This window comes from Mustelus asterias, chromosome 14 (assembly GCF_964213995.1).
Source record: "Mustelus asterias chromosome 14, sMusAst1.hap1.1, whole genome shotgun sequence".
Taxonomy (NCBI): domain Eukaryota; kingdom Metazoa; phylum Chordata; class Chondrichthyes; order Carcharhiniformes; family Triakidae; genus Mustelus; species Mustelus asterias.
In genome coordinates this window covers 104408388-104433647 of record NC_135814.1, presented here as the reverse complement: position 1 = coordinate 104433647, position 25260 = coordinate 104408388, and the positions used below count along the sequence as shown (strand labels likewise).

At 44.6% G+C, this 25260-nt stretch overlaps 1 protein-coding gene across 1 annotated transcript; it reads left to right on the top strand.

The window, feature by feature from the left end:
- Positions 1-5443: 5443 nt before the first annotated feature.
- LOC144504095 (uncharacterized) lies at positions 5444-25049 on the top strand. The gene is made up of 5 exons (XM_078229270.1): positions 5444-5567; positions 9939-10513; positions 14780-14855; positions 16832-16933; positions 23602-25049. Exons 1-5 carry the CDS (start codon positions 5455-5457, stop codon positions 24203-24205), a joined length of 1470 nt encoding a protein of 489 aa, XP_078085396.1. The 5' UTR covers positions 5444-5454; the 3' UTR covers positions 24206-25049.
- The last annotated feature ends 211 nt before the right edge of the window (positions 25050-25260 follow it).

Here is a 25260-nt window from a genome sequence, read left to right as displayed (position 1 = left end):
CCCCACTCCCCCCCCCCCTCCCCCCCCCCAAATAGCACAGGTTCACAAAATATAAAGCAATTTCAAAACTGAAGGTGCTGGAAAAATAATCAGCAGGTCTGGCAGCATCTGTGGAGAGAGAAACAAGAGTTGATGCTTCAGTGTTGTGGCCTTCTTCAGAACTGTGAAAAGTAAGACTGTAAGTAAATCACTTTGTATGTGGAGTCTGCACATTCTCCCCGTGTCTGCGTGGGTTTCCTCCGGGTGCTCCGGTTTCCTCCCACATTCCAAAGATGTGCAAGTTAGGTGGATTGGCCATGCTAAATTGCCCCTTAATGTCAGAAGAATTAACAGGATAAATAAATACATGGGGTTACAGGGATAGGGCCTGGGTGAGATTGTTGTTGGTTCAGGCTTGATGGGCTGAATGGCCTCCTTCTGCACTGTAGGGATTCTATTCTATGATTCTAAGACATAATAGTGTTAAGTAAGTGAAATGGAAAACTGAGTTTGCTTACCTTTGCATACAAACTATGTTGTAGAGGGACACTGGAAAGACTGTATTATCAATAGTATTAAAAGCTTATTTTTACAGCAATTGAATCAAAATAAATACTTGAGAACTTGGCATTTTTGTCCATGCGTTTCGGTGTTTTTCGTTCCCAGATTAAACATTTAACTGTTGACGAAGTCTTTTCAAGTTGTTATTTAAAAATTAAATGGTGTAAATACAGATCACAAAGAGGACGTCTTCATTTATATAAAAGCAAAATACTGAGGATGTTAGAGATTGGAAATAAAAACGGATGATTCATAGTGGGCAGGAAAGGTTAGCTGTGCAGTTGCTGCTGAGTTTTTACAGCAATTTATATTTTTATTATTGTAAATAGGAGTGGCTCGGTGGCACAGTGGTTAGCATGGGTCACTGTCTGTGCGGAGTCTGCATGTTCTCCGCGTGCGTTTCCTCCAGGTGCTCCGGTTTCCTCCCACAGTCCGAAAGATGTGCTGGTGAGGTGCATTGGCCATGCTAAATTCTCCCTCAGTGTACCCGAACAGGGGAGAACGTGCAGGCTCCACACAGACAGTGACCCGAGCCAGGAATCAAACCTAGGTCCCTGGTGCTGTGAGGCAGCAGTGCTAACCACTGTGCTACCGTGCCACCCTCGTTTTTGTTATGGGGCATTCAACACCTGGACTTGCTCCCAATGGGCACATGCCTGTGAGTGACAGCTGAATAGTCAAATCAGACGTGCTAGGTGGGTGGGGCATATAACACCTGATCTTATTTCTATTGGACAGCTGTCTCTGACTGACACCAAAGAGAAAATGCTGGAAAACCTCAGCAGGTCTGGCAGCATCTGAAAGGAGAGAAAAGAGCTGATGTTTCGAGTCCAAATGACCCTTTGTCAAAGCTAAAAGTGGGAGATATTTATACTGCAGGGGGAGGGAATGAAAGATGAGTCATAGCCACAGAAACCAGGGGAAAGGCTGCTAATGGCAGCCCATAGAGTGAATAAAGGGTGTGAATGGCCAAAGGGCAGAGGGTAAACTGTGACAGATGAAGATGTGGTGGTGGTGGGGGTGGGTGGGGGGGATGGGTGGGAGAGAGATAAAATTTAGAAAAAGGGAGAATCATCCAACATGTCCAATTGGAGGCAGAATGTTGGAGGCACATGAAAGGATCTGTGGCACGGGGGGAGGGGGGGTGCGGGGTGGAGGGCTCTTGCCCAAAGAAGTGGGCACGGAGATGAAGGCGACAAAAGAAGAGTTCAACATCATGTCGAGCCTGGATGGGCATTTCCTTTCTTGAAACGAGGCCTGAACAATTCCCATCCTCCGCCTGGCTGAACTCATTCTATCTCTCAACAACTTCTCCTTTAACTCATCCCACTTTCTCCAAATCAAAGGAGTAGCAATAGGCACCCACATGGGTCCTAGCTACGCTTGTCTTTTTATGGGGTATATGAAACATTCCTTGTTCCAGGCCTACCCAGGTCACCTCCCACAACTCCTTTACCAGTACATCGATGACTATTTTGGTGCTGCTTCATGCTCTCGTCTGGACCTGGAAAAATTCATCAACTTTGCTTCCAGTTTCCACCCTTCCATCACCTTCACCTGGTCCATCTCAGACACTTCCCTTCCCTTCCTTGACCTTTCTGCTCCTATTTCCGACAATAGACTATCTACCAATATCCATTACAAGCCCACTGACTCCCACAGCTATCTGGACTACAGCTCTTCACACCCTACATTCTGTAAGGACTCCATCCCTTTCTCTCAGCTCCTTTGCCTCTGTCGCATTTGTTCCGAAAGTGCCACTTTCCAAAGTGGTGCTTCTAATATGTGCTCCTTTTTCCTCAACTGTGGATTCCCACCCACAGTTGTCGACAGGGCCCTCAACAGCGTGCGGTCCATCTCCTGTGCCACGAACCTCACCCCCTCCCCTCCCTCCCAGAGCAAGGATAGAATCCCCCTTGTTCTCATATTTCATCCCACCAGCCTCTGCATGCAATGCATAATCCTCCACCATTTTTGCCAACTCTAGCCACCACTAAACACATCTTCATTCACTCTGACTGTCAGCATTCCACAGAGACCATTCCCTCCAGGATAACCTAGTCCACTCCTCCACTATACATAACACCTCTCCTGTCACTCATGGTACCTTCCCATGCAATTGCAGAAGGTGTAACACCTGTCCCTTTACCTCTCCCATGCTCACCATCCAAGGTCCAAAACACTCATTCCAGGTTAAGCAGTGTTTCACTGGCACCTCTTTCAATTTGGTCTATTGCATTCGCTGCTCCCAATGTGGTCTCCTCTATATCGGAGAGACCAAGCGTTGACTGGGTGATCGCTTTGCTGAGCACCTTCGGTCTGTGTGCAATCAGGACCCTGATCTTCCCGTCGCTTGCCATTTTAACACACGATCCTGCTCCCATGCCCACATGTCTGTCCTTGGCCTGCTGCAGGCTCAACGCAAACTGGAGGAACAGCATCTCAACTTCTGGCTAGGCATTTTACAGCTTTCCGGTCTCAACATTGAATTCAACAACTTCAGATGATTTGTTCTACCCCACCTCAAATCCTTTGTTTTCATCATATTTAATTTTTTACTGTTCTCCACCTTTTATTTCCTCATTGTCTTTCTTCATTTTTCTTTTCCCCTCCGCACTCTTTCCCCCTACTTTCCTTACCTTTTCTCCCCCTTTCCCCCCCTTTTTTAAATTTTACCTCTCTCCCACCCATCCCCCCTCCTCCCCCCTCATCTCCATCTGTCACAGTTTACCCTCTGGTTTCAACTTCTCTGCCGTTTGGCCATTCACACCCTTTATTCTCTCCATGGAAAGCCATTAGCAGCATTTTCTCCTGGGTTTCTGTAGCTATGACTCTTCTTTCATTCCCTCATCCTGCAGTATGAACATAAATCATAGAATCCCTACAGTGCAGAAGGAGGCTATTTGGCCCATCGAGTCCGCATTGACTACAGTCCCACCCAAGCTCTATTCCCGCAACCCCACACATTTACCCTGCCAATCCCTCTGACGTGGAGATGCCGGCGTTGGACTGGGGTAAACACAGTAAGGCTTTTGCTACCAAATAAACCTGTTGGACTTTAACCTGGTGTTGTTAAACTTCTTACTGTGGTAATCCCTCTGACAACCAGGGTCAATCTTGCATGGCCAATCAATCTAACCCGCACATCTTTGGACTGCAGGAGGAAACCGGAGCACCCGGAGGAAACCCACGCAGACACGGGGAGAACGTGCAAACTTCACACTGACAGTGACCCAAGCCGGGATTTGAACCCGGGTCCCTGGCACTGTGAGGCAGCAGTGCTAACCACTGTGCCACCCTGCCTCCCCAAACTTTCCACTTTTTATGCCTTTTAATTTTGACAAAGGGTCATCTGGACTCGAAACGTTGGCTCTTTTCTCTCCTTACAGATGCTGCCAGACCTGCTGAGATTTTCCAGCATTTTCTCTTTTGGTTTCTGATTCCAGCTTTCTTTTAGGGCAAAACAAATAAACTAACTCAAATTAACTCAGGGACAAAGTAAAAGGGGCAGCTCCCCAAAAGGAGGGGGAACAGCCCGAACAGAACCAAAGTACAAAGGAAACTTAAAACATTAAATCATAATGTGATTATCGGGGTCTATAATGCACCCCAGCCCCTGCGGTCCCCAACGGGTGCAGAAGGCATCAACTGCGTCCGTGGACAACGCATGCTCCCTCTCCAGCGACACCTGGCCGTGAATGTAGCCGCGGTAGAGGGACAGACAGTCAGGATGAACGGCCCCGTCGATCGCCCGCTGCCTGGACCCGTTAATGGCGTGTCTCGCCAGGCCCAGGAGCAGGTTCACGAGGAGGTTGCCATCCTGACCCGCCCCTCTCCAGGTGTCCGTAGATCAGGAGCGTGGGACTGAAGTGCAAACAAAACATCAATAACAGGTTCTTCAGGAAAACAAAAAGGGAGTGCAACCTAAGACACAAAACGTAGACATGGTCCACGGACTCCACAAGGCCACAGAAGGGACAAGCTTGGGAGTCCGTGAACCCAAAAAACCTACGAATGTACAATACCGCTACATGCATCACCCTCCACCCCAGGTCCCCAAGATAATTGGGGGAGATCCCTCTGTAGAGGGACCTCCACTGGGGATCTCTGCCGCCCAGCGGCAACAAGGCCCGCCAAGGTGTATCCGGGCGACAGGCGAGGATGCGGTAGTGAAAGGTGTGCAGCAGCAGCCCGTACAGGAAACGCCTCCGCGTGGTGGAAAAACTCACCGAGGACATTTCCGTGAGGCGGCACATGCTGTGGGGCACCTGACCCGGGAGGGGGGGTCTAGGCTTTGGGCCAATGTGGCATTCCGTCTGAGCAGGGGAGCGCTCGGGCGGGATCCCACCGCACGCCTGCGCCGCCTCGAGACCTCGTGCACATTCAGGGACGAGCACGACCGTCCTATGGTCTTGGATGGCTTTGGCCGTGCACCAGACGGGCGCCCCCGCCCGCTCAGCCGGGGGGGGGGCTCATCAGCACGGCCCCCCCCAATCCTGATCACCCCGTGTCCACATCCCTCCTCCTGACCAGCCACCTGAAGTTTAGATTCCAGCATCTGCAGGAATTTGCTTTGGTCTTTGATTGACAGCGGGTTGGTCCAATCCTCAACGCTGGAGGTGGGGCGGCGCGCGAGGGTGGACTCGCGCCACCTTGCGGGAGCAAAAGCACCGCCTCTCCTCCTTCCTATTGGATAAATGCCTCTGACTGACAGCGGAGCAGCCCAATCAACGGAGCCGTGGCGCTGGCAGGCGCGGCACGTGGGATGTTGGGCTCAGTCAACCCGCCCCCTGTGGTTGAATCCTCTTCCTATTGGAAGGTCGGGTGTGATTGACAGCGGGCCGCCCCAATCAGCAGCGCTGTAGGGGTGCGGCGCGCGCGGTTTGAAGGAGCCGGCCTGGCGGGGTGAAGACGATGCGGCGACGGCGGCAGCAGCAGCAAGATGGCGGTGCGCAGCAGCGGGCCGGTACCTCAGGGCAAAGCGGCGGCGTGGACCAGGCGGAGGTGGAGACCGCCTTCCAGCAATTGTAAGAGGGGTTTTTATTCGGCGCATTTTGCGGTCTTTGTTGACAAACTCACCGCATTCGGTGGTGCGGAGAGCGGGTCTGGGGACGCTGGCGGCAGCACCGGCTTATTTTACTGGAATGCTTCAGGAATCAGCCCCGGTGATGGAGGAACGCCAGGCCCGAGGTTTTGCTGCTATCTTGGTGCTGCAGTTGCATGGGGACCTGGAGGAGTCACTTGTGAAAGGACAGTCCCCTGTTCCTGCATCTCACTCCCTGCAGCAATGGACGCGAAAGCTGCTTGGTGCCCATTTTTGTCATTATTGCTGCTTCATTTAATTTGGTTTATTATTGTCACGTGTGTTAGTATACAGTGAAAAGTATTGTTTCTTACACGCTATATAGACAAAGCATACCATTCATAGAGAAGGAGAGGTTGCAGAATGTAGTGTTACAGTCATAGTGTAGAGAAAGATCAACTTAATGCAAGGTAGGTCCATTCAAAAGTCTGACAGCAGCAGGGAAGAAGCTGTTCTTGAGTCGGTTGGGAGGTGACCTTCGACTTTTGTATCTTTTTCCCGAGGGAAGAAGGTGGAAGAGTGAATGTCCGGGGCCCTTAATTGTGCTGGCTGGTTTGCTGAGGCAGCGGGAAGTGTAGACAGAGTCAGTGGATGGGAGGCTGGTTTGCGTGATGGATTGGGCTACATTCATGACCTTTTATAGTTCCTTTATGGTCTTGGGCAGAGCAGGAGCCATACCAAGCTGTGATACAACCAGAAAGAATGCTTCATGGTACATCTGTAAAAGTTGGTGAGAGTTCTGGCTGACTAAACTCAAACTAATTCAATTTTGGTGCAAGAATGCTTCACTTTGCCCTGAGCCCCCACCAAAAAAAAAGACTGTTGCAGCTTCTGCCCCTCCAGAAGAAACCATTTTCAGACCTCCTGAGATTTTCCAGCATTTTCTCTTTTGTTGCAAATGCTGGAATCTGAAATGTTCAGCTTTTTAAAACTTTTTAAAATTGCCTCAATTGGAAGAGCCTCTGTATGCCACATTTTAGCACTCTAATTTGCCATCCTCCTCGACAGTGTAGGCATGTATTGTACATCGCAACAGAGCATAAAGTAAAAGTTTACTTAGTCACAAGTAGACTTACATTAACATCGCAATGAAGTTACTGTGAAAATCCCCTAGACGCCACACTCTGGTGCCTGTTCAGGTACATTGAGGGAGAATTTAGCATGGCCAATTCACCTAACCTGCACATCTTTGGACTGTGGGAGCACCTGGAGGAAACCCATGGGGAGAACGTGCAGACTCCACACAGACAGTAACCCGGGTGCCTGGTGCTGTGAGGCAGCAGTGCTAACCACTGTGTGTCCATTGCTTCCAAAAATAAAAACACAAAATGCTGGAAAATCTCAGCAGGACTGACAGCATCTGTGGAGAGCCAAAGATGGAAAAGTTGAGCAGGTCTGAGAGCATCTGTGGAGATGCTGTTAGACCTACTGAAATTTTCCAGCATTTTCTGCTTTTGTTTCAGATTCCAGTATCTGCAGTATTTCGCTTGCATCTAAAAATGTTCGACACACTTTTTTGAAAAGCATCTTGATAATGGTGTTACTCATAGAATGTTCTTTTATCCCAGATTCTCCTGTGAAATGTTTTGCAGTAGCTGTGAACTGCACAACTCTTTCCTCTCTTTCCCCCCCGCCCCCCAAAAGAACAGACGTTTTATCATTTGGCGCCTTGTTGTTTTCCCAGACATGCTGACTTTCTCAGGTGTTTCCTGTCCTCTAGTGGCCTCTGCATGAATTGACTCAACCTTTTGCTGATTTCAGTCTACACCTCTAGCCCTATAACTTTCTGACTTCACTCCCATCCACACTCAATTTTTCATCCCCACAAGTTCCCCATGCCATGTCCTGGCCACTTCATTGACAAGTGTGGTCTTTTTGCACGCAAGATCCTGATATCTGACCACTTCTCCATCTCCATTGCCAGACTCTGCAACCGTACCACTTGTCATCTGCCCAACTCCCTTGAGTTTAGTCCTTCATTTGTCTTAACATCTCTGCTTCTGTTGACTTGTAGTCAACTGTTTACAAGCTGCCTTTTTGCTCTTGTATCTAGCAAAGTAATCACCATTTCCCACCCCTGTACCTCCAACTTCTTGTCCACAATTAAAAGGGGTTCAAGCCCAAACCTACTTGGCAAACAATTGGTTTAACTGTTTGTTGGCAAATCTTGTTAGACTACATGTGGAATACTGTGACTAGTTTAAATCTCCTCCATCTAGAGAAAGAAATACTGGCTTTGGAGACAGTCCACAGAACGTTCACTAGGTTGATCCTGGGTATGGAGGGATTTTCTTATTAGGAGAGGTTGAGTAGGTTTGACCTGGACTCGGAGTTTAGAAGAATGAGAGGTGACCTTATTGAGAAGTAGGATTCTCGGGGGACTTGACAGGGTAGCTGCTGAGAGGTTGTTTCCCCCCTGTGGGAGTCTAGGACCAGAGGGCATCATCTCAGACTAACCATTTAAGACCCAATGAGGGGGAATTTCTTCTCGGGATAGTGAATCTGGAATTCTTTGCAGCAGCAGGCTGCAGAGACTGGGTTGTTAAGTATGTTGAATAGCAAGAAGTCTCTCAACACCAGGTTAAAGTCCAACAGATTTATTTGGAATCATGTGCTTTCGGAGCGCTGCTCCTTCATGAAGGAGCAGTGCTCCGAAAGCTCATGATTCCAAATAAATCTGTTGGACTTTAACCTGGTGTTGAGAGACTTCTTGCTGTGCCCACCCCAGTCCAACACTGGCATCTCCACATCACGTATGTTGAAGGCCAAGATAGACAGACTTCTAATCAGGGAATTGAGGGTTATGGGGATAAGGTGGGATAGCGGAGTTGATTATCCCATCATATCATCATGGTCTCTTTCACATCAAGCTCTCTGCTATAATCCTTTTTCTTGTCCTTTCAATCTTATTGCAAACACAGGGAACTCCGAGGTTTCTTAGTGTCTAAGATAGTACCCTTCATGCAGCTTTTTTATTGTTTATTTCTCTTCCTTCCCCCCCCCCCCATCCTTTTCCCTACCCTCATTCTAGTCTTCAATGAACCTTTTTGTAGCTTTTCTTCACCTATCATCCTCGAGCACATTTCATCCATAAAATCGACCACCACCTCCAATTTTCTTATTTGCCTCGATGTTAATTGGCAATGTCAATGTTTCCCTTGTTCACGCAGTACCCCTCTCCTTCAAAACTCCTGTCACTGTTCCTCAGACCTATTCTCTCTCAACTACTGCTCCATCACCTTCCACCTCAGCTCCATTTCTCTCCTGCCTTTTTCATCTGAGGAGCTTGGATCTTTCCTTGCTTCCCAAGTATATTCCACTTCGCCTAAAACTGCCTCTTTAAATCCCCCCCAGTCAGGCTTCCATGATTCTCAGAGCGCCAAATTCACACGCTACCTACTCTGTTTTATTAACTCAAAGATTTGTTGGTATTGGGAAAGTTAGCTAAATGTTGCATTTTTTATCAGATGCAAATAAGCTTCTGTAAATACTGTATTGATTTTCTGAACTCAGCGGAACTGGCAGTTTCTATGGAGAGAGAAACCGAGTTCGTGTTTCGAGTCTGTATGTCTGTTCTTCAGAGCTCTCTCCTGTTTATAATTTAGATTTCCAACATCCACAATATTTTGCTTTTTTAGTATTGATTTTTCTTTTTGTTTTTTTTTAATCCAGTTGTGTTTATAGCCCGGGTCTTGATGTTTATTCCCCTGTTTTGAAGTTTGGGCAAACATGAGGCTTATGTCAGTTCCAGTGAGCAAATTACAGGAACAACAATCCCTGGACCACACAACACTATTAGATGTTATGCATTTGGGCATCACACTTTCTCCTTTAGGCAGAGAGTTGCTTCAGGAGCGTCCCTGTTGGGTACAAGAGAAGCATTTGGGTTCTGATACTCGTTATCCATTCACTCATTGTCTTGCATCCACTATAATCGTATTTCAGCTATTTGTGTACAATTCTGGAAGTTAGTTTGATTCAGAAACCTGACAAGATTATAGAAGGTTTATAGACTTTTGAAGAAATTTCTCTGAAAGTAATTTGGCTGTACTCCTGAACAACGCAGCCCGATGTTGGCCTCACTGCTTTATGTACCACGGAGATCCAGTGTAGTTCTTGGCTTTGTTGCATTCTGCACTCCAGTTTGAACTTCAGCGTCTTTGGAAACATCTTTATAGCATCAGGTAGTAATTTGAACCCAAGCGAGCAAGAAGCATTTGATTATAAATGGAATTAGGACAATAATTGAGTAATTTTGTTTAGTAAACTATCTTGAGAAAGTTGTGCCTCAGTGACTGTTTTATTTTTGTTGTAGGTATAATTCTTTGCTTGGCAATAAAGAAAAAGTTGAAACTTCAGCACCAAAGAACAGCCATTCTGCTCACACCGCGCCACAAAAAGATTTGTACAACCTCCTAGCATTGGGGGATGTCCCCCAAAATAAGCTGAAGAGTGTCCCTCACACCCTTAAATCAGGGTGTTCTATCCTATCCGAGCATGTATGGCTGAGAACTATCGACAGTGGCACAGCCATCTCTAGTATCTGCAGCACCGAAGCTGAAACAGCAAGGCTTCCTGCCAAAATACCCGATCTGAAGTGTAACGCATCTCCAGGGAAGGAAGAAGGAAACTTGAAGTCAAACGCTGAGCCTCTGTCCTCTGCTGTGGAGCAGCCAATTCTCAAAGTGGTGGGTTCGAGCGGTACAAACAGCAATGGGAATGGAGAAGACCTTTTTGAATTATCCTCTGATGATGCTATCTCAATAAACTCCGGAGAGGGTTACAGAGAAATGGTCACCTGTGAGGTCTGCTCAGAGATGTTTTGGAAAGTAGTAAATAAAAAGGAAACTAAGAAAAGGGAACGCTCATCAGGCAAGAAAAAACCTTATGGTAGGTTGGCACATTTTCATAATCGTTCCTTAATGCTGATTGTACAAGCGTGTCCTAGTGAAGGCAACATTTGTACCATGGGTGAATTTCAATTATATTTTAATCCATTGTCCCATTAGTGAGAACCTGAGTTGAGCAGGAAACAGATTAAAAGGTTCTATGTACATTTTAGGAATTATTTGTCCTTTACATTAACCCAGTCTATGCCATGATACAGTTGTAGAGAACTTGCCTTTAGTCCATACCCAGGTCGATTTCTCATTAAACATTTAGGAAATGGCACTCAATTGGCTTTGCGTTGAAAAACAAGTTGATCTTTTAGGCACTAGAAATATTTTAGAATTGTCATTCCTTATAGAATCAGTGTGGAAAAAATTGCAGCGCTTTGGGGAAACGGTTGCGGGGGGGGGGGGGTGTGGTTCATAAGATATGGGAGCAGAATTAAGCCATTTGGCCCATCGAGTCTGCTCTGCCATTCGATCGTGGCTGATATGCTCCTCTTTTCTCCGCCCCCCCCCCCTCATTTTCCTGCCTTTTCCCCATAACCCTTCAACCCATTACCAATTAAAAATCTAACTCAAATTTACTCACTGTCCCAGCATCCACCGCACTTTGGCGTAGCAAATTCCACAGATTCACAACCCTTTGGGAGAAGTAGTTTCTCCTCAACTCTGTTTTAAATTTGCTGCCCCTTATCCTATGACCTCTCATCCTAGAATGTCCCACAAGAGGAAACATCCGCTCCACGTCTACTTTATCCATACCTTTTATCATCTTGAATACCTCAATTTGATCTCCCCTCATTCTTCTAAATTTCAGAAAGTATCGGCCTAAACTGTTCAATCTCTCTTCATACGACAAGCCCCTCATCTCTGGAATCAATCTAGTGAACCTCCTCTGAACTGCCTCCAATGCCACTACATCTTTCCTCAAATACGGGGACCAAAACTGTGCACAATACTCCAGGAGCGGCTTCACCAATGCCTTGTATAGTTGCAACAATACTTCCTTACCTTTTATATTCTATTCCTTTAGCTATAAATGCCAACATTCCATTTGCTTTCTTTATTATCTGCTGTACCTGAGTTACATGAGATGAATTGTTCCTTCAGAAGGCTAGCACATACACAACAGGAAGAATGGCCTCCCATACTGCAATCATCCTATGATTTTAGTTCATAGCCAGCCAAGAATTGTCCTTGCACCAGCTGGAGGGCTGGTAGGGAAAAAAGGTTTTGTTTGTAGACAGTTTGCTTAATTACTGGAATACTGAGCATCTGTTTAGAATGCTTATTAAATATCGATTCAGGAAGTGCTCTAGCAGAAGATGTTGCAAAGAGACTTGGTGGCTCTTCCATCTTGAAACACCTCATGTAACGAATACATAAAGATGCAGTGTTTATTATGTAGAACAGTGTGTCTGCCATTTTATACAAAGCAATGAGATGATTAACACTCAGGTGGTTGAAGGAAGAATATTGAACAGAGGTTTTGGAAAGCTTCTTGCTCTGTGTAGTGTCGCAAGATCTTTAACCTCCAACCAGTATCAATTTAACATCTCAATAGAATGGCACCCTCAGCAAGTTAAGTTTGTTTATTAGTCACAAGTAAGGCTTATGTTAACACCACAATGAAGTTACTGTGAAATTCCCCTCGCCGCCACAGTCCGGCGCCTGTTCGGGTCAATGCACCTAACCAGCGCATCTTTCAGAATGTGGGAGAAAACCGGAGCACCCGGAGGAAACCCACGGGGAGAACATGTAGACTCTGTACAGACAGTGATCCAAACTGGGAATCGAACCCGGATCCCTGGCACTGAGGCAGTCGTGCTTGCCACTGTGCCAATGCAGCATTCTCTCAACATTGCGTTGAAGTGCCTGTGTAGTTCACCTGTGTGTGTCCCAACATGGATCTTACACTCTCGTGCTTCAGAAGGGAGTGGTGGTAGTGGCTTGGCCAAGCAGACACTGCAGATACTTGGTGGTATGACAATTCTAGTGTCAATGGGACAGGCTTGTTCATTGAATATTCAGGAGGCTGTATATTTAATGTTTATTAAAATCAGTTGTTAAAAATGAGTCATTCTCTAATCTGAGAGCACTGGTTATCAGATTATCAATTTTTAATTGCACAAACTGCTTGATTGCAAGTTAATTAAATTCAAAATTTCAACTGTGGTAAATCAAATTTAATTGTTTGGCATCATGCCATGAAAAGATCAGAATTATGATTGCATAATAATGACCAATATGTTTGGAAAAAAGCCATTGATGCACTTTCAGCATGATATTCGCCAGCTGTCCTTGAAAATGGCATCATATTACTGTGACACAACAGAAAATGCTGGCAGTACTCAGCAAGTCTAATACCTTCTGTGGAGAGAGAAACAGTTAACCTTCCAGGCTGATGAGCCATCCTTGGAACAGCTTCAAAACATGAATTAGTTGCTGTCAGACTTGCTGACTGTTCCTAGCATTTCATTTTCATTTCAGATTTAAAACATGCACAATATTTTGCTATCATATTAGCATGAGCATGTTGAAAAATAATTACTGTGGTATCTTAGTTTGAACTGTATTATAAATGCAAGTCAAGTTTAGAAAACTCCAGGTGAGAGTGACTGCCCTTGACATCAAGGCTGCATTTAACCAAATATGTCATTAAGGAGCCCAAACAAATCTGGAGTCAATGGGAATTGGGGGGGCGGGGGGACCCTCTGCTGGTTGGAGTCCAACCATAAGATGGTTGTAGTGATTGGAGATCAATCATCTCGGCTCCAGGACATCACTGCAGGAGTTTCTCAGGCTAGTGTCCCAATCCAACCATCTTCAGCTGCTTCATCAATGACCTTTCTTCCATCATAAGGTCAGAAATGGGGAGGTTTGCTGATAACTGCATCATTGGTGTAGTGGTATCACCACTGGGCTAGTAATCCAGAGACCCAGGGCAATGTTCTGGGGACTCGACCTCAAATCCCACCACAGCAGATGGTGAAATTTGAATTCAATAAAAATCTGGAATTAATCTACTGAGAACAGAGACTCAGCCATTGTCGATTGTCATAAAAACCCATCTGGTTCATTAATGTCCTTTAGGGAAGGAAATCTGCTGTCCTTACCTGGCCGACATGTGACTCCGGAGCCACAGCAATGTGGTTGACTCTTAAATACCCTCAGGAATGGGCAATAAATGCAGGTCCAGCCACCAACACCCACATCCCAGGAACAAATTTTTTTTTAAATTCACGACTCCTTAGATACTGAAGCAGTCCATGTTCAGGTGCAGTAAGGCCTGAACAATATCCAAGCTTGAGCTGACAAGTGGCAAATAACACTCGTGCTGCACAAGTGCCAGCAATGACCATCTCCAACAAGAGGATCTAATCATTGCCCCTTTTAATTTTAATAGTGTTACTGCTGCTGAATCCCCCCCTCTATCAACATCCTAGGGGGTTACCATTGACCTAAAACTGAACTGGACCCAGCCATATAAGCTGGGAATCCCGTGGAGAGTAACTTGCCTCCTGATGTGCTAAAGCTGACCACCACGAGTCCTGGTGAATCACATGACTAGGGCGGTCAATAGGGCTTTAAACTAAGTAATGGTGGGGGGAGGATTCAGATGCATGGAAAATTAGAGAAGGGAGGAGTGCAGGTTACTGATACCAGAAAATAAAAGGATAGGACTGTGTGTGGACATCATTTTGCAGCAAGGAATTACACAAATGGGGAAATTTGATATTAGATCAAATTTAAACAGTGATGGCAGATCATGTAGACTGGGGGGAGAGAACAGTGCTTTTGTGTCTGACTCCTCTTGTGACCCCGATTTTTGTTAGTGGTCGTGCCTTCAGCTGTTTGGGTCCTTAAGCTTTGGAATTCCTTCCCTGAAACATGCTCTCTGTTTTAATGTGGTCCTGAAAAGCTGTCCCAATATCTCCTTAAATAGCTCAATATGAAATGTTAACAATTAAGTACGAGTTGCTGTTGGGTGCTTCTTTTGAGACCTGAAGGGTAGGATTAAAACAAAATATCTTAACATGATAAGTGAATGCTTCAGTGCTACTGCTGTGACATGGAACAAGGGTGTATTGTGTGCTTAGCACCATCCATGGATATTGACATTTAGCTTTTCTGTATATTAGTGATTCAAACACTCTAATAAATATGTCCGGCACTAGAGGGTAACAACTGTCTGGATTTAAGTGGAGTGGAGCCTGGACTGAAGCTGCTAATAGCTCAATCTTTGTACGGGTTTCTTTTTCAGATCCCACCTCTTTATCCTGTGACCAGTGGGTCTTGAAAAAACCTTTGCTCAGAAGTCATCAACAGAAGCTTGGAAGGTACTGTAAATTGTGGCATTAAGTCAGCCTGGCGGATAAGATCCTTTGTTTCCCCCACCCCTTAAAATCCTGTTTGTGCATAAAGTTAGTGGAAAAGCTGACCCCACCGCCCCCCCCCCCCCCCCCCTCACTATTCAGTGACAATGTGCTACACTTGTACTGCTAGCAAACCTCAATTTCTCACCCTGCAAGTCCATGTTTTATTCTAACTTGGCACAAGGGATCAGGCAGGCGATACAGGGTGAGGGACTTTAAGACTCTCCCACTCTGTGTCGAGTACCAGTGACATTTGGAATTGGTACACCCGGTGTACAAGTTTGGTGTCTCCTTGCATTTTCGAAGCAATTTTTGAGCAAAAATAGTTCACCGGTGATGAGTATTTCAAACTTTTATGGATGGGCATTGTCTGCTTCATTAGATGTTTATGTAGCCACATCCAGAAAAACAACATTGAAGTCCTTTTATGCACCCTCTTCTGGAGTGCTAAGTATCAACTCTGTTTAAATTTGTATGTTATGACCTATTTGAATTATGATCGTAAGTCAGATGTGTGGGGTAAAAATAGTTTGTTTAATTCCAGAAAGTGTGGTGTTCTTGCGGTTTCTGGTTAGCCCCTGATTATGGGTGAAATAAAACACCGAGAGGCCATTGTTTTTCACAGGTGTCTGTGTGTGTGTATATGTTTAACTTGGTTTTTTACTGCACTTCTTGTCTTCCCCACAATTACATGAGCAATTTTTTTGTGCTGCTGTGGTAACTTTAGGAATGGGGGAATTGATTTTAAAAATTGGCAAGTCGTTGCAGCTTTATAGAACCTTAGTGAGGCTGTACTTGGAATATAGTGTTCAATTCTGGTCGCCACACTACCAGAAGGATGTGGAGGCTTTGAAGAGGGAACAGAAAAGATTTATCAGGATGTTGCCTGGTATGGAGGACATTAGCAATGAGGAAAGTTTGGAGAAACTTGGTTTGTTCTCACTGGAACAACAGAGGTTGAGGGGGTGACCTGAAAGAAGTCTACAAGATTGAGGCGCATGGACAGAGTGGATAGTCAGAAGCTTTTTCCCAGGTTGGAAGTCAATTACTAGGGGGCATAGGTTTAAGGTGCGAGGGGCAAGGGTTAAAGAGTGTGGGCGGCACGGTAGCACAGTGGTTAGCACTGCTGCTTCACAGCTCCAGGGACCCGGGTCCGATTCCCGGCTTGGGTCACTGACTGTGGAGTTGGCACATTCTCCTCGTGTCTGCGTGTGTTTCCTCCAGTTGCTCTGGTTTCCTCCCACAAAGATGTGCGAGTTAGGTTAATTGGCCATGCTAAAATTGCCCGTTAGTGTCCTGAGATGTGATGGTTAGAGGGATTAGTGGGTAAATATGTAGGGATATGGGGGTAGGGCCTGGGTGGGATTGTGGTCGGTGCAGACTCGATGGGCCAAATGGCGTCTTTCTGCACTGTAGGGTATCTGAGATGTATGAGGCAAATATTTTTACACGGAGGGTGGTGGGTGCCTGGAACTCATTGCCGGGGGAGGTGGTGGAAGTGGATACGATAGTGAGTTTTAAGGGGCGTCTGGACAAATACATGAATAGGATGGGAATAGAGTGATATGGTCCCTGGAAGGGTAGGGGGTTTTAGTTCAGTCGGGCAGCATGGTTGGTGCAGGCTTGGAGGGCTGAAGGGCCTGTTCCTGCGCTGGAATATTCTTTGCTCTTTGAGGTGAGCTCCAGAATGATTCCAGTGCTACTTTACATCATGCTGCAGATGCAAAGAAACAGCATAACTTCGGAAAAGAATATATAGGTGGTTCCTCATATTCTCCTTATGAATTTTATAAAGGGAAACACTTGTGGCACTGAAATTGATTTCTTCCTAAATGCAAATTTTTCCAACCCAGCAGTTCTAGGTTCTCGTTTGTATTTGCACCTTGCATCAGTTTGTTTATGTGCTAAAATCATCTTGTGACTTGTGGTTCTAATTGCAGAGAGATTTACTACCTGAAGAAATCGATTGGTACACCTGTTCTGAGGGAAGCTACTAGAAAATGGATTCCACGATGTTCCCGGCCTCATGTGTTTCTGCAGAGGTAAAAATTGTCTTTCTCCCCAAGAGCAGTCCTGTCTCCTATGCGAAACGAGTCTTCCTTTCCCATCCCAATCCAACAAATGTCCATGACTTGCTACATTATATGGCACTCGACTTGAATCTGTATTTCAATGAACCCACATTTTTTAATCTGGCTTGAAAGATGCATAACTCAATAAAACTTGCTCTGAATACTGCAAGTTAATACCACCCTGGATCGAACTTTAGTGCCACCTGAATGTAATTTGGCAGTATAAAATACTTGTTGGGCCACAGCTAGGGTACTGTGCGCAGGTCTGGTTGCCACACTATAGGAAGGATTGTTGTAGGAAGGGTGCAGAGGAGATTCACCAGGATGTTGCCTGGGCTGGAGCGTTTCAGCTCTGAAGAGAGGCTGGTTAAGCTGGGGTTGTTTTCCTTGGAGCAGAGAGGACTGAGGGAGGAACCTCATCAAGGTGTATAAGACTCGCATTCCAACCATTATCTTGTAATTGAGTTTGTCTATATATGCACTAGTTGTGAAACAAAAGGGGCTGTGCTCCGAAAGCTCGTGCTACCAAATAAATCTGTTGGACTTGAACCTGGTGTTGTGAGACTACTTAGCTTCCTAAACGTACAGTTGAGCATTTGAAACGCCACAGCATACAAGGCTACAGAGTGTGAGCTGGAAAATGGGATCGGGATAGGTGCTTGATGGTGAGCAGACATTATGGGCCAAAGGGCTTCTTTCTTTTGCTATAAAACTGACACTCTTGCTATTTATTGACCATTCAGCCCATCAGTTAGCATTGCCTCGCAGTGTCAGGGACCCAGGTTCCATTCCCAGCTTGGGTCACAGTCTGTGCAGTGTTTGCACGTTCTCCCTGTGTCTGCGTGGGTTTCCTCCGGGTGCCCTGGTTTCCTTGCACAGTTTTAAAAATGTGCTGGTTAGGTGCATTGACTCGAACAGGCACCAGAGTGTGGCAACTCGGGGATTTTCACAGTAACTTCATTGCAGTGTTAATGTCAGCCTACCTGGGACTAATAATAAACTTTTAAATGTGTCTATCTAGCAAATACCATAGTGGCCCGATTGTAGTATCCCAAGTATTATTCTTGTGCTTCAGAATTTTTTGCCTCCCCTATTGTCCCTTAAGGTCAAATTCATATGTTGATCACTGGGAGGATGTTTCTGATATCCAAAATGTACCTTTCTCAGATTTTATCTGTCATCTTCTGCTCAGAAGCAATATTCCAGATTTGTTAGAATGACTTATCTTGATAAGATCACTTCCTAGACATTTTTCTCAAGTTTTGTCCAAATTTCTCAGTCTTTCCTCAAACTGACTGACACCAGCGGTCAGTCTCGTGACTCTTCTCTGCACTGACTCCAGTACTAATGTTTCTTTTGCGTATGAGGCAAGTAATGACTGCAGTTAGACCAAAATACTTTAATCTGCAGACCTATTTCCCCTGGGACATTCCAGCCCCATTTATATCACACCTCTCATGTGGTAAACGTCCCAAGACCACATCATGGGAGTGTTATCCATTAAAATTTGACACCCAGTCACATGAGATAGTAGGATAGATGACCAAAAGCTTGGTAAAAGAGGAGTTTTCTGGAGCATGTTTAAGGTAAAGCCAAGTGGAGACGTTTGCGGGGGGGGGGGGGGGAATTCCAGAGTTTTGGGGCAAATGAAGCCAGTGGTGGTCCATAGTTTAGGGGTCTATCTACCCTTCTCTGCCACATTCTTGGACCATAGCAACCCTCCCCTTCTGACAGACTTTCCTCGCTTTCCTTCCCGTTAAACAGTTGAACCAACTCTGAACCTCTCTTTGGTTTCTTTGCCTATCCCATTACTGCAGCTCTGAAATATCTGAGATTTCTGATCGAGAGTTTTATGTTGGTACTAAATTTGAAATTATTTGTTCCATAACATTTTACCTTTATGGATTTGATCCTAAAAAGGGAAACTTTCCATTATATTCTCTCTAGACCACTAGTGTCAGACAGTACAAAAGTGCTAAATGTTATCTTAATGAAATTCTTTCAAATAGGTTACTTCAAATTATTTTTGTAGTAGAGCAAAATTCCAGTTAAAGACAAGCTACATGTTCCTTTAGTAAAGCAGCTCTTTTGTCTTTGCATAAAGCTGAAGTATAGTTGGTGATAGTAAGCACAGTGGCTATGAATAGAAATGTTTAATGGGAGGGTTGGGGATTTGACTAGTAGAATTTGAAAGGCAGAAATCTGCCTAGCAACCGTAACAGCCAGCATTTCCACATGTAGGCAAACCTCTGATCATTGCATTCCAATGGTGAGAGAGCATCTAAAGATGATCAGATGTGAATTGTTCTAGGAGTAGAAACAGATTACTTAAATGACTGCTACAGAAGTGTTAAGTTCCTCAAGCAGGAACAGTTTATCTAAATGACTGGGTGACTTAGAACCATAGAAAATTACAGCTCAGAAACAGGCCTTTTGGCCCTTCTTGTCTGTGCCGAACCATTTTATGCCTAGTCCCACTGACCTGCACTTGGACCATATCCCTCCACACCCCTCTCATCCATGAACCCGTCCAAGTTTTACTTAAATGTTAACCACTTTATCCGGCAGCTCATTCCACACTCCCACCACTCTTTGCGTGAAGAAGCCCCCCCCTAATATTCCTTTTAAACTTTTCTCCTTTCACCCTTAACCCATGCCCTCTGGTTTTTTTCTCCCCTAGCCTCAGCGGAAAAAGCCTGCTTGCATTCACTATCTATACCCATCAAAATCTTATACACCTCTATCAAATCTCCCCTCAATCTTCTACGCTCCAGGGAATAAAGTCCCAACCTATTCAATCTCTCTCTGTAACTCAGCTTCTCAAGTCCCGGCAACATCCTTGTGAACCTTCTCTGCACTCTTTCAATCTTATTTACATCCTTCCTGTAACTAGGTGACCAAAACTGTACACAATACTCCAAATTCGGCCTCACCAATGCCTTATATAACCTTACCATAACACTCCAACTTTTATACTCGATACTCCGATTTATAAAGGCCAATGTACCAAAGGCACTCTTTACGACCCGATCCACCTGTGACGACACTTTTAGGAAATTCTGTACCTGTATTCCCAGATCCCTCTGTTCAACTGCACTCTTCAGAGTCCTACCATTTACCCTGTACGTTCTACTTTGATTTGTCCTTCCAAAGTGCAATATCTGACGCTTGTCTGCGTTAAATTCCATTTGCCATTTTTCAGCCCATTTTTCTAGTTGGTCCAAATCCCTCTGCAAGCTTTGAAAACCTTCCTCACTGTCCACTACACCTCCAATCTTTGTATCATCGGCAAACTTGCTGATCCAATTGACCACATTATCATCCAGATCATTGATATAGATGACAAACAACAATGGACCCAACACCGATCCCTGCGGCACACCACTAGTCACAGGCCTCCACTCAGAGAAGCAATCCTCCACAACCACTCTCTGGCTTCTTCCATTGAGCCAGTGTCTTATCCAATTTACTACCTCCCCATGTATACCTAGCGACTGAACCTTCCGAACTAACCTCCCATGAGGGACCTTGTCAAAGGCCTTGCTGAAATCCAGGTAGACAACATCCACCGTCTTCCCTTCATCCACTTTCCTGGTAACCTCCTCGAAAAACTCTAATAGATTGGTCAAACATGACCTACCACGCACAAAGCCATGTTGACTCTCCCTAATAAGTCCCTGTCTATCCAAACATTTGTAGATCCTATCCCATATCACACCTTCCAATAACTTGCCCACCACCAACGTCAAACTTACTGGCCGATAATTTCCCGGATTTCTTTTGGAACCTTTTTTAAACAACGGAACAACATGAGCCACCCTCCAATCATCCGGCACCTCCCCCGTGAATACTGACATTTTAAATATGTCTGCCAGGGCCCCTGCAAGTTCAACACTAGCTTCCCTCAAGGTCCATGGGAATACCCTGTCCGGTCCTGGGGATTTATCCACTCTGATTTGCCTCAAGACAGCGAGCACCTCCTCCCCTTTAATCTGTAAAGCTTCCATGGCCTCCCTACCAGTTTGCCCTATTTCCGTAGACTCCATGCCCGTTTCCTCAGTAAATACGGATGCAAAAAAACCATTTAGTATCTCCCCCATCTCTTTTGGTTCCATACACAGTCTACCACTCTGGTCTTCAAGAGGACCAATTTTATCCCTCACTATCCTTTTGCTCCTAACATACCTATAGAAGCTCTTTGGATTTTCCTTCACTCTGTCTGCCAAAGCAACCTCATGTCTTTTAGCCCTCCTGATTTCCCTCTTAAGTAGCTTCTTGCACTTTTTATACTCCTCGAGCATCTGATGTGTTCCTTGCTGCCTGTATATTTCATACAACTCTCTCTTCCTCTTAATCAGTGTTACAATCTCCCTCGAGAACCAAGGTTCCTTATTCCTATTTATTTTGCCTTTAATCCTGACAGGAACATACAAACTCTGCACTCTCAAAATTTCTCCTTTGAAGGCCTCCCACTTTCCATTTACATCCTTACCAGAGAACAGCCTGTGCCAATCCACACTTCCAAGATCCCTTCTCATTTCATCAAATTTGGCCTTTTTCCAGTTCAGAACTTCAACCCGAGGACCAGATCTATCCTTATCCATGATCAGGTTGAAACTAATGGCATTATGATCACTGTATCCAAAGTGTTCCCTCACACTCACATCCATCACCTGCCCTAACTCATTTCCCAATAGGAGATCCAATATCACATCCTCTCTAGTTGGCACTTCTATATACTGATGGAGAAAATTCTCCTGAACACATTTTACAAACTCTACCCCGTCTAAACCTTTAACAGTATGCGAGTCCCAATCTAGATGTGGAAAATTAAAATCCCCTACTATCACAACTGTGTGTTTCTTGCAGTTGTCAGCTATCTCTCCGCTGATTTGCTCCTCCAATTCTTGCTGACTATTGGGTGGTCTATAATACAAGCCCATTAATGTGGTCATACCTTTCCTGTTTCTCAGCTCCACCCATAGGGCCTCTGTAGACAAGCTCCCTAATCTATCCTGCCTGAGTACCGCTGTAACATTTTCCCTGACCAACAATGCCACCCCCCACCTTTTATCCCTCTGCCTCTATCCCGCCTGAAACATTGGAACCCTGGAACATTGAGCTGCCAGTCCTGCCCCTCCTGTAGCCAAGTTTCACTAATGGCTATAATGTCATATTTCCATGTGTCTATCCACGCCTTCAGCTCATCTGCCTTCCCCACAATACTCCTGGCATTGAAATAGACACACCTCAAAAAATTATTTCCACCACACTCTACCCTTCCATTTGTGATTTTGCTTGAACTAACCTGTCTTTTTACCCCTGCTCCACTATCTGCTCTGGCACTCTGGTTCCCACCCCCCTGCAAATCTAGGACTTAGGGCTATAGAAATGCTAAGCTCCACAAGAATTAAGAAATCAAGGCATGAAATAACGAAAGGGAAAACAGTATAAAGCTGCTTCTCCTCCCCCTGTCTCTTTCTCTTCCCCCCTCCCCCCTCCACTCTCCCAAGAAGCAGTCAGGGCAGTCCACATCTCAGCCAGAAGCCAGTCCACAACTCAGCCAGGAGACTAGGACCCCATAGGGTCATATAACATCTTTTACTACTCGGATGCTATAGGGATGTATCTAAGTCTTGATGTGATTTGTCACATGTATTAGTATACAGTGAAAAATATTTTCTCTTGCACTTTATACAGAGCATACCGTTCATAGAGAAGGAGAGAGTGCAGAAGTTAGTACTACAATCGCAGCTAGGGTGTAAAGAAAGATCAACTTAATGTAGGTCTATTCAAATGTCTGATGGCAGCAGGGAAGAAATCTTAGAGCCAAGGATTGCAGGAAACCTTTGTAAAGGCCATTTAAATATCTTTGCTGGACCAGGAAAAGTAATTTCCTAGACTTGAATATCAGCCCTGTATTTGTGTACAGGTAAGCTATTTAACTTGGACGTTGTTTGGGGAAAGGGAAATTTTAGTGAGGTCAGGGATCATAGATATATTTTGATAATCTCAGCATTTAACTATTTAATTATTCACATAAGTGTCTTAAAGGTATTGTAGCCGTTTCTGTTCTTTTAAGTTAATAATTCTTTAGTTGTTGATTGACAACTGGGCTGACTCCTCAGTGGGTTTTGCAGACTCCTCACGATATTCCAAAAAATTATACACCATGAACTGGTGTTTCAAGTTGGGACACCCTTGCAGGTAACAACAGTGTAGTTCATGACGGTAGGCAAAGGGGGTGTGGTAAGGAGAACAGGTACATTAGAAGAGGCTATAATGCACAGGGTTGAATAAATTTTAGACTTAACATTTCGTCTGATATGGCTTCCAACTTCCAGAGGGTTAGAAAGTTATAAAGTAACTCCTCATTTCAGATTAACAGTCATTGTGTGAAAATGATTGTCTGTGGTATATATTAAGATGTTTTCATAATTGAGTTGCAGCTTAAAATTTTATACTGTAACCACAGGAGCAAAGTTGTAAAATTACACGCACAGCTTCCAGAGTATTACAAAACATCCACCAGGCAATTGGGTAACTTTTCTAGACTTTAGTTTGACTTGGTTTTGTATATTGCAGGGACCTTTGTTTTGGATAAAGGTGTAAATTAAGCTTTGCTATTTTAACCGCAGGAATCTACGATCGGGTAGGAGAAAAGTCGATGAATTTCTTGCCAAGCGTAGGAAAAAACAGCCTAAAAGAATGAAAAAAAGGTCAAGGAAGAAAGAGCTCTTTGTCTTCCAACTTCCTGAAAGTCCTGCATCTTCCACTGTAATCTCAGATACTGAAGATTCTGAAATGAAGATGAGTACTGTTAAAAGGAAACTAACCTCCGCTGTCCTGAGCAGACGGGACAGAACCAAAAGAAGCAGCTGTGATTTCTCAGAGGATGATTCGAATACCTGCGAAAGTGGGTTTTACAGCAATGACAGCAAATCTATGCAGTGCGAGAGTAGTACCTGTACCAACCCTGTACTTGATTCCAGACTTTCGAATTTTAATCCAGGAGAAACAGCGTCTGCCTTTTCAACTTTGGCTTTCCGATGCCCTGAAAATCAGCTGCATTCTCCAAATGAAAAAGCAAAAACATGGGAAGCCATACAAAGCAAAATAAATTCTAGAATCACTCCTCCCAGTTCTTTTGATTGGTTAAAACCTGGTGGTTTTATGTCTCTGATTGCCAGGCTGAAAGCTAGACCACTAAACTCATCAGGTAGCGTTGTCAAAGAGACATGACTTGCCCTTTCCTTTCAAACTTGTATTAAAAGGATTCACTACAAAGCTGTTCTCCTTATACTCACATACACATATGAATTTCATATAAAACTAATGCAGTTTGTTTGTTGAGATACTTTGTTAAATCATTTATTTTAATTTGAGAATGTAACCAATTAATACTTATTTATTAAGCATGGCAGTGATTAAAGTTGCTTTCTTTTCTATCCCATTGGTGTTCCTTTTCAATTGGCCTTATCCTGAATTCCTACCCCCTTCGCTCAGGATAAATTAAAAGTAGAATTTGTGAAGACTGTGGTTAGTCGTGACTTATTTGATTTACAAGCTAGTGTTGCAGCCAAGTTACAGGTGTTGGTAAAGGCTGGACTTTCTAAATGATCCCAAACTGAGAATGACGCTAAGTGTAGCTCCCTGACAGAACATAAAGTTCTGACATCAGATGATGAGTTACAGCTTCAGTATCAGAATTTCCTTAGTTTGATGGAATGTACCTGGAAGTTTAAACTATCGTTTGCATGTTGGTCCAAGATACAGTGTGCAAAATCTCTGATTTGTTCTTTGACCCGGCTTGCACATTCTGATTACTTTGAGTAGAATTTGATTTTCAGAATAGCCAGTAACTAAATTTTGGCAAATGAATAACACTCAAGATGCTATATTGGTACCATAATGGATATTGTGAAAAAGTTTTATACCTGTCATACTCTGCACATTGATGTTGGTCAGCTCGACTGCACAGTAGTACCCTCTGACAGATTTAACTTCTGTAAATCTGAACTTTTTCACTTTAATGTGTAATATTTGCTTCCTGAAATGCTTTTGAATAAAATCTGTTTTTTGGTTTTGTATGGAGTTGTGAATGATAAAGACTGGGGTGGTTCAGATGGTGTCCCTACCCACTCCTGATAGCAGTGAGGACGGGCTTTCCTCCCTTGCCTATAGGCGACCTGTACCCTCAGTGTCCTTCCTACTATGATGGTTTTTGATTGATATTAAAATGAATGCCCTGGACTGAAAAAAATAATTGACTTGTATAAAAGGGAATGGGCCGAATG

Excerpts from the sequence above, each read along its gene's own strand:
- LOC144504095 (XM_078229270.1), top strand. The coding sequence starts at position 5,455 with ATGCGGCGACGGCGGCAGCAGCAGCAAGATGGCGGTGCGCAGCAGCGG. Across the intron at positions 10,514-14,779 it reads AGGCAAGAAAAAACCTTATG|ATCCCACCTCTTTATCCTGT; the intron begins GTAGGTTGGCAC and ends TTTCTTTTTCAG. Across the intron at positions 16,934-23,601 it reads CCTCATGTGTTTCTGCAGAG|GAATCTACGATCGGGTAGGA; the intron begins GTAAAAATTGTC and ends TTTTAACCGCAG.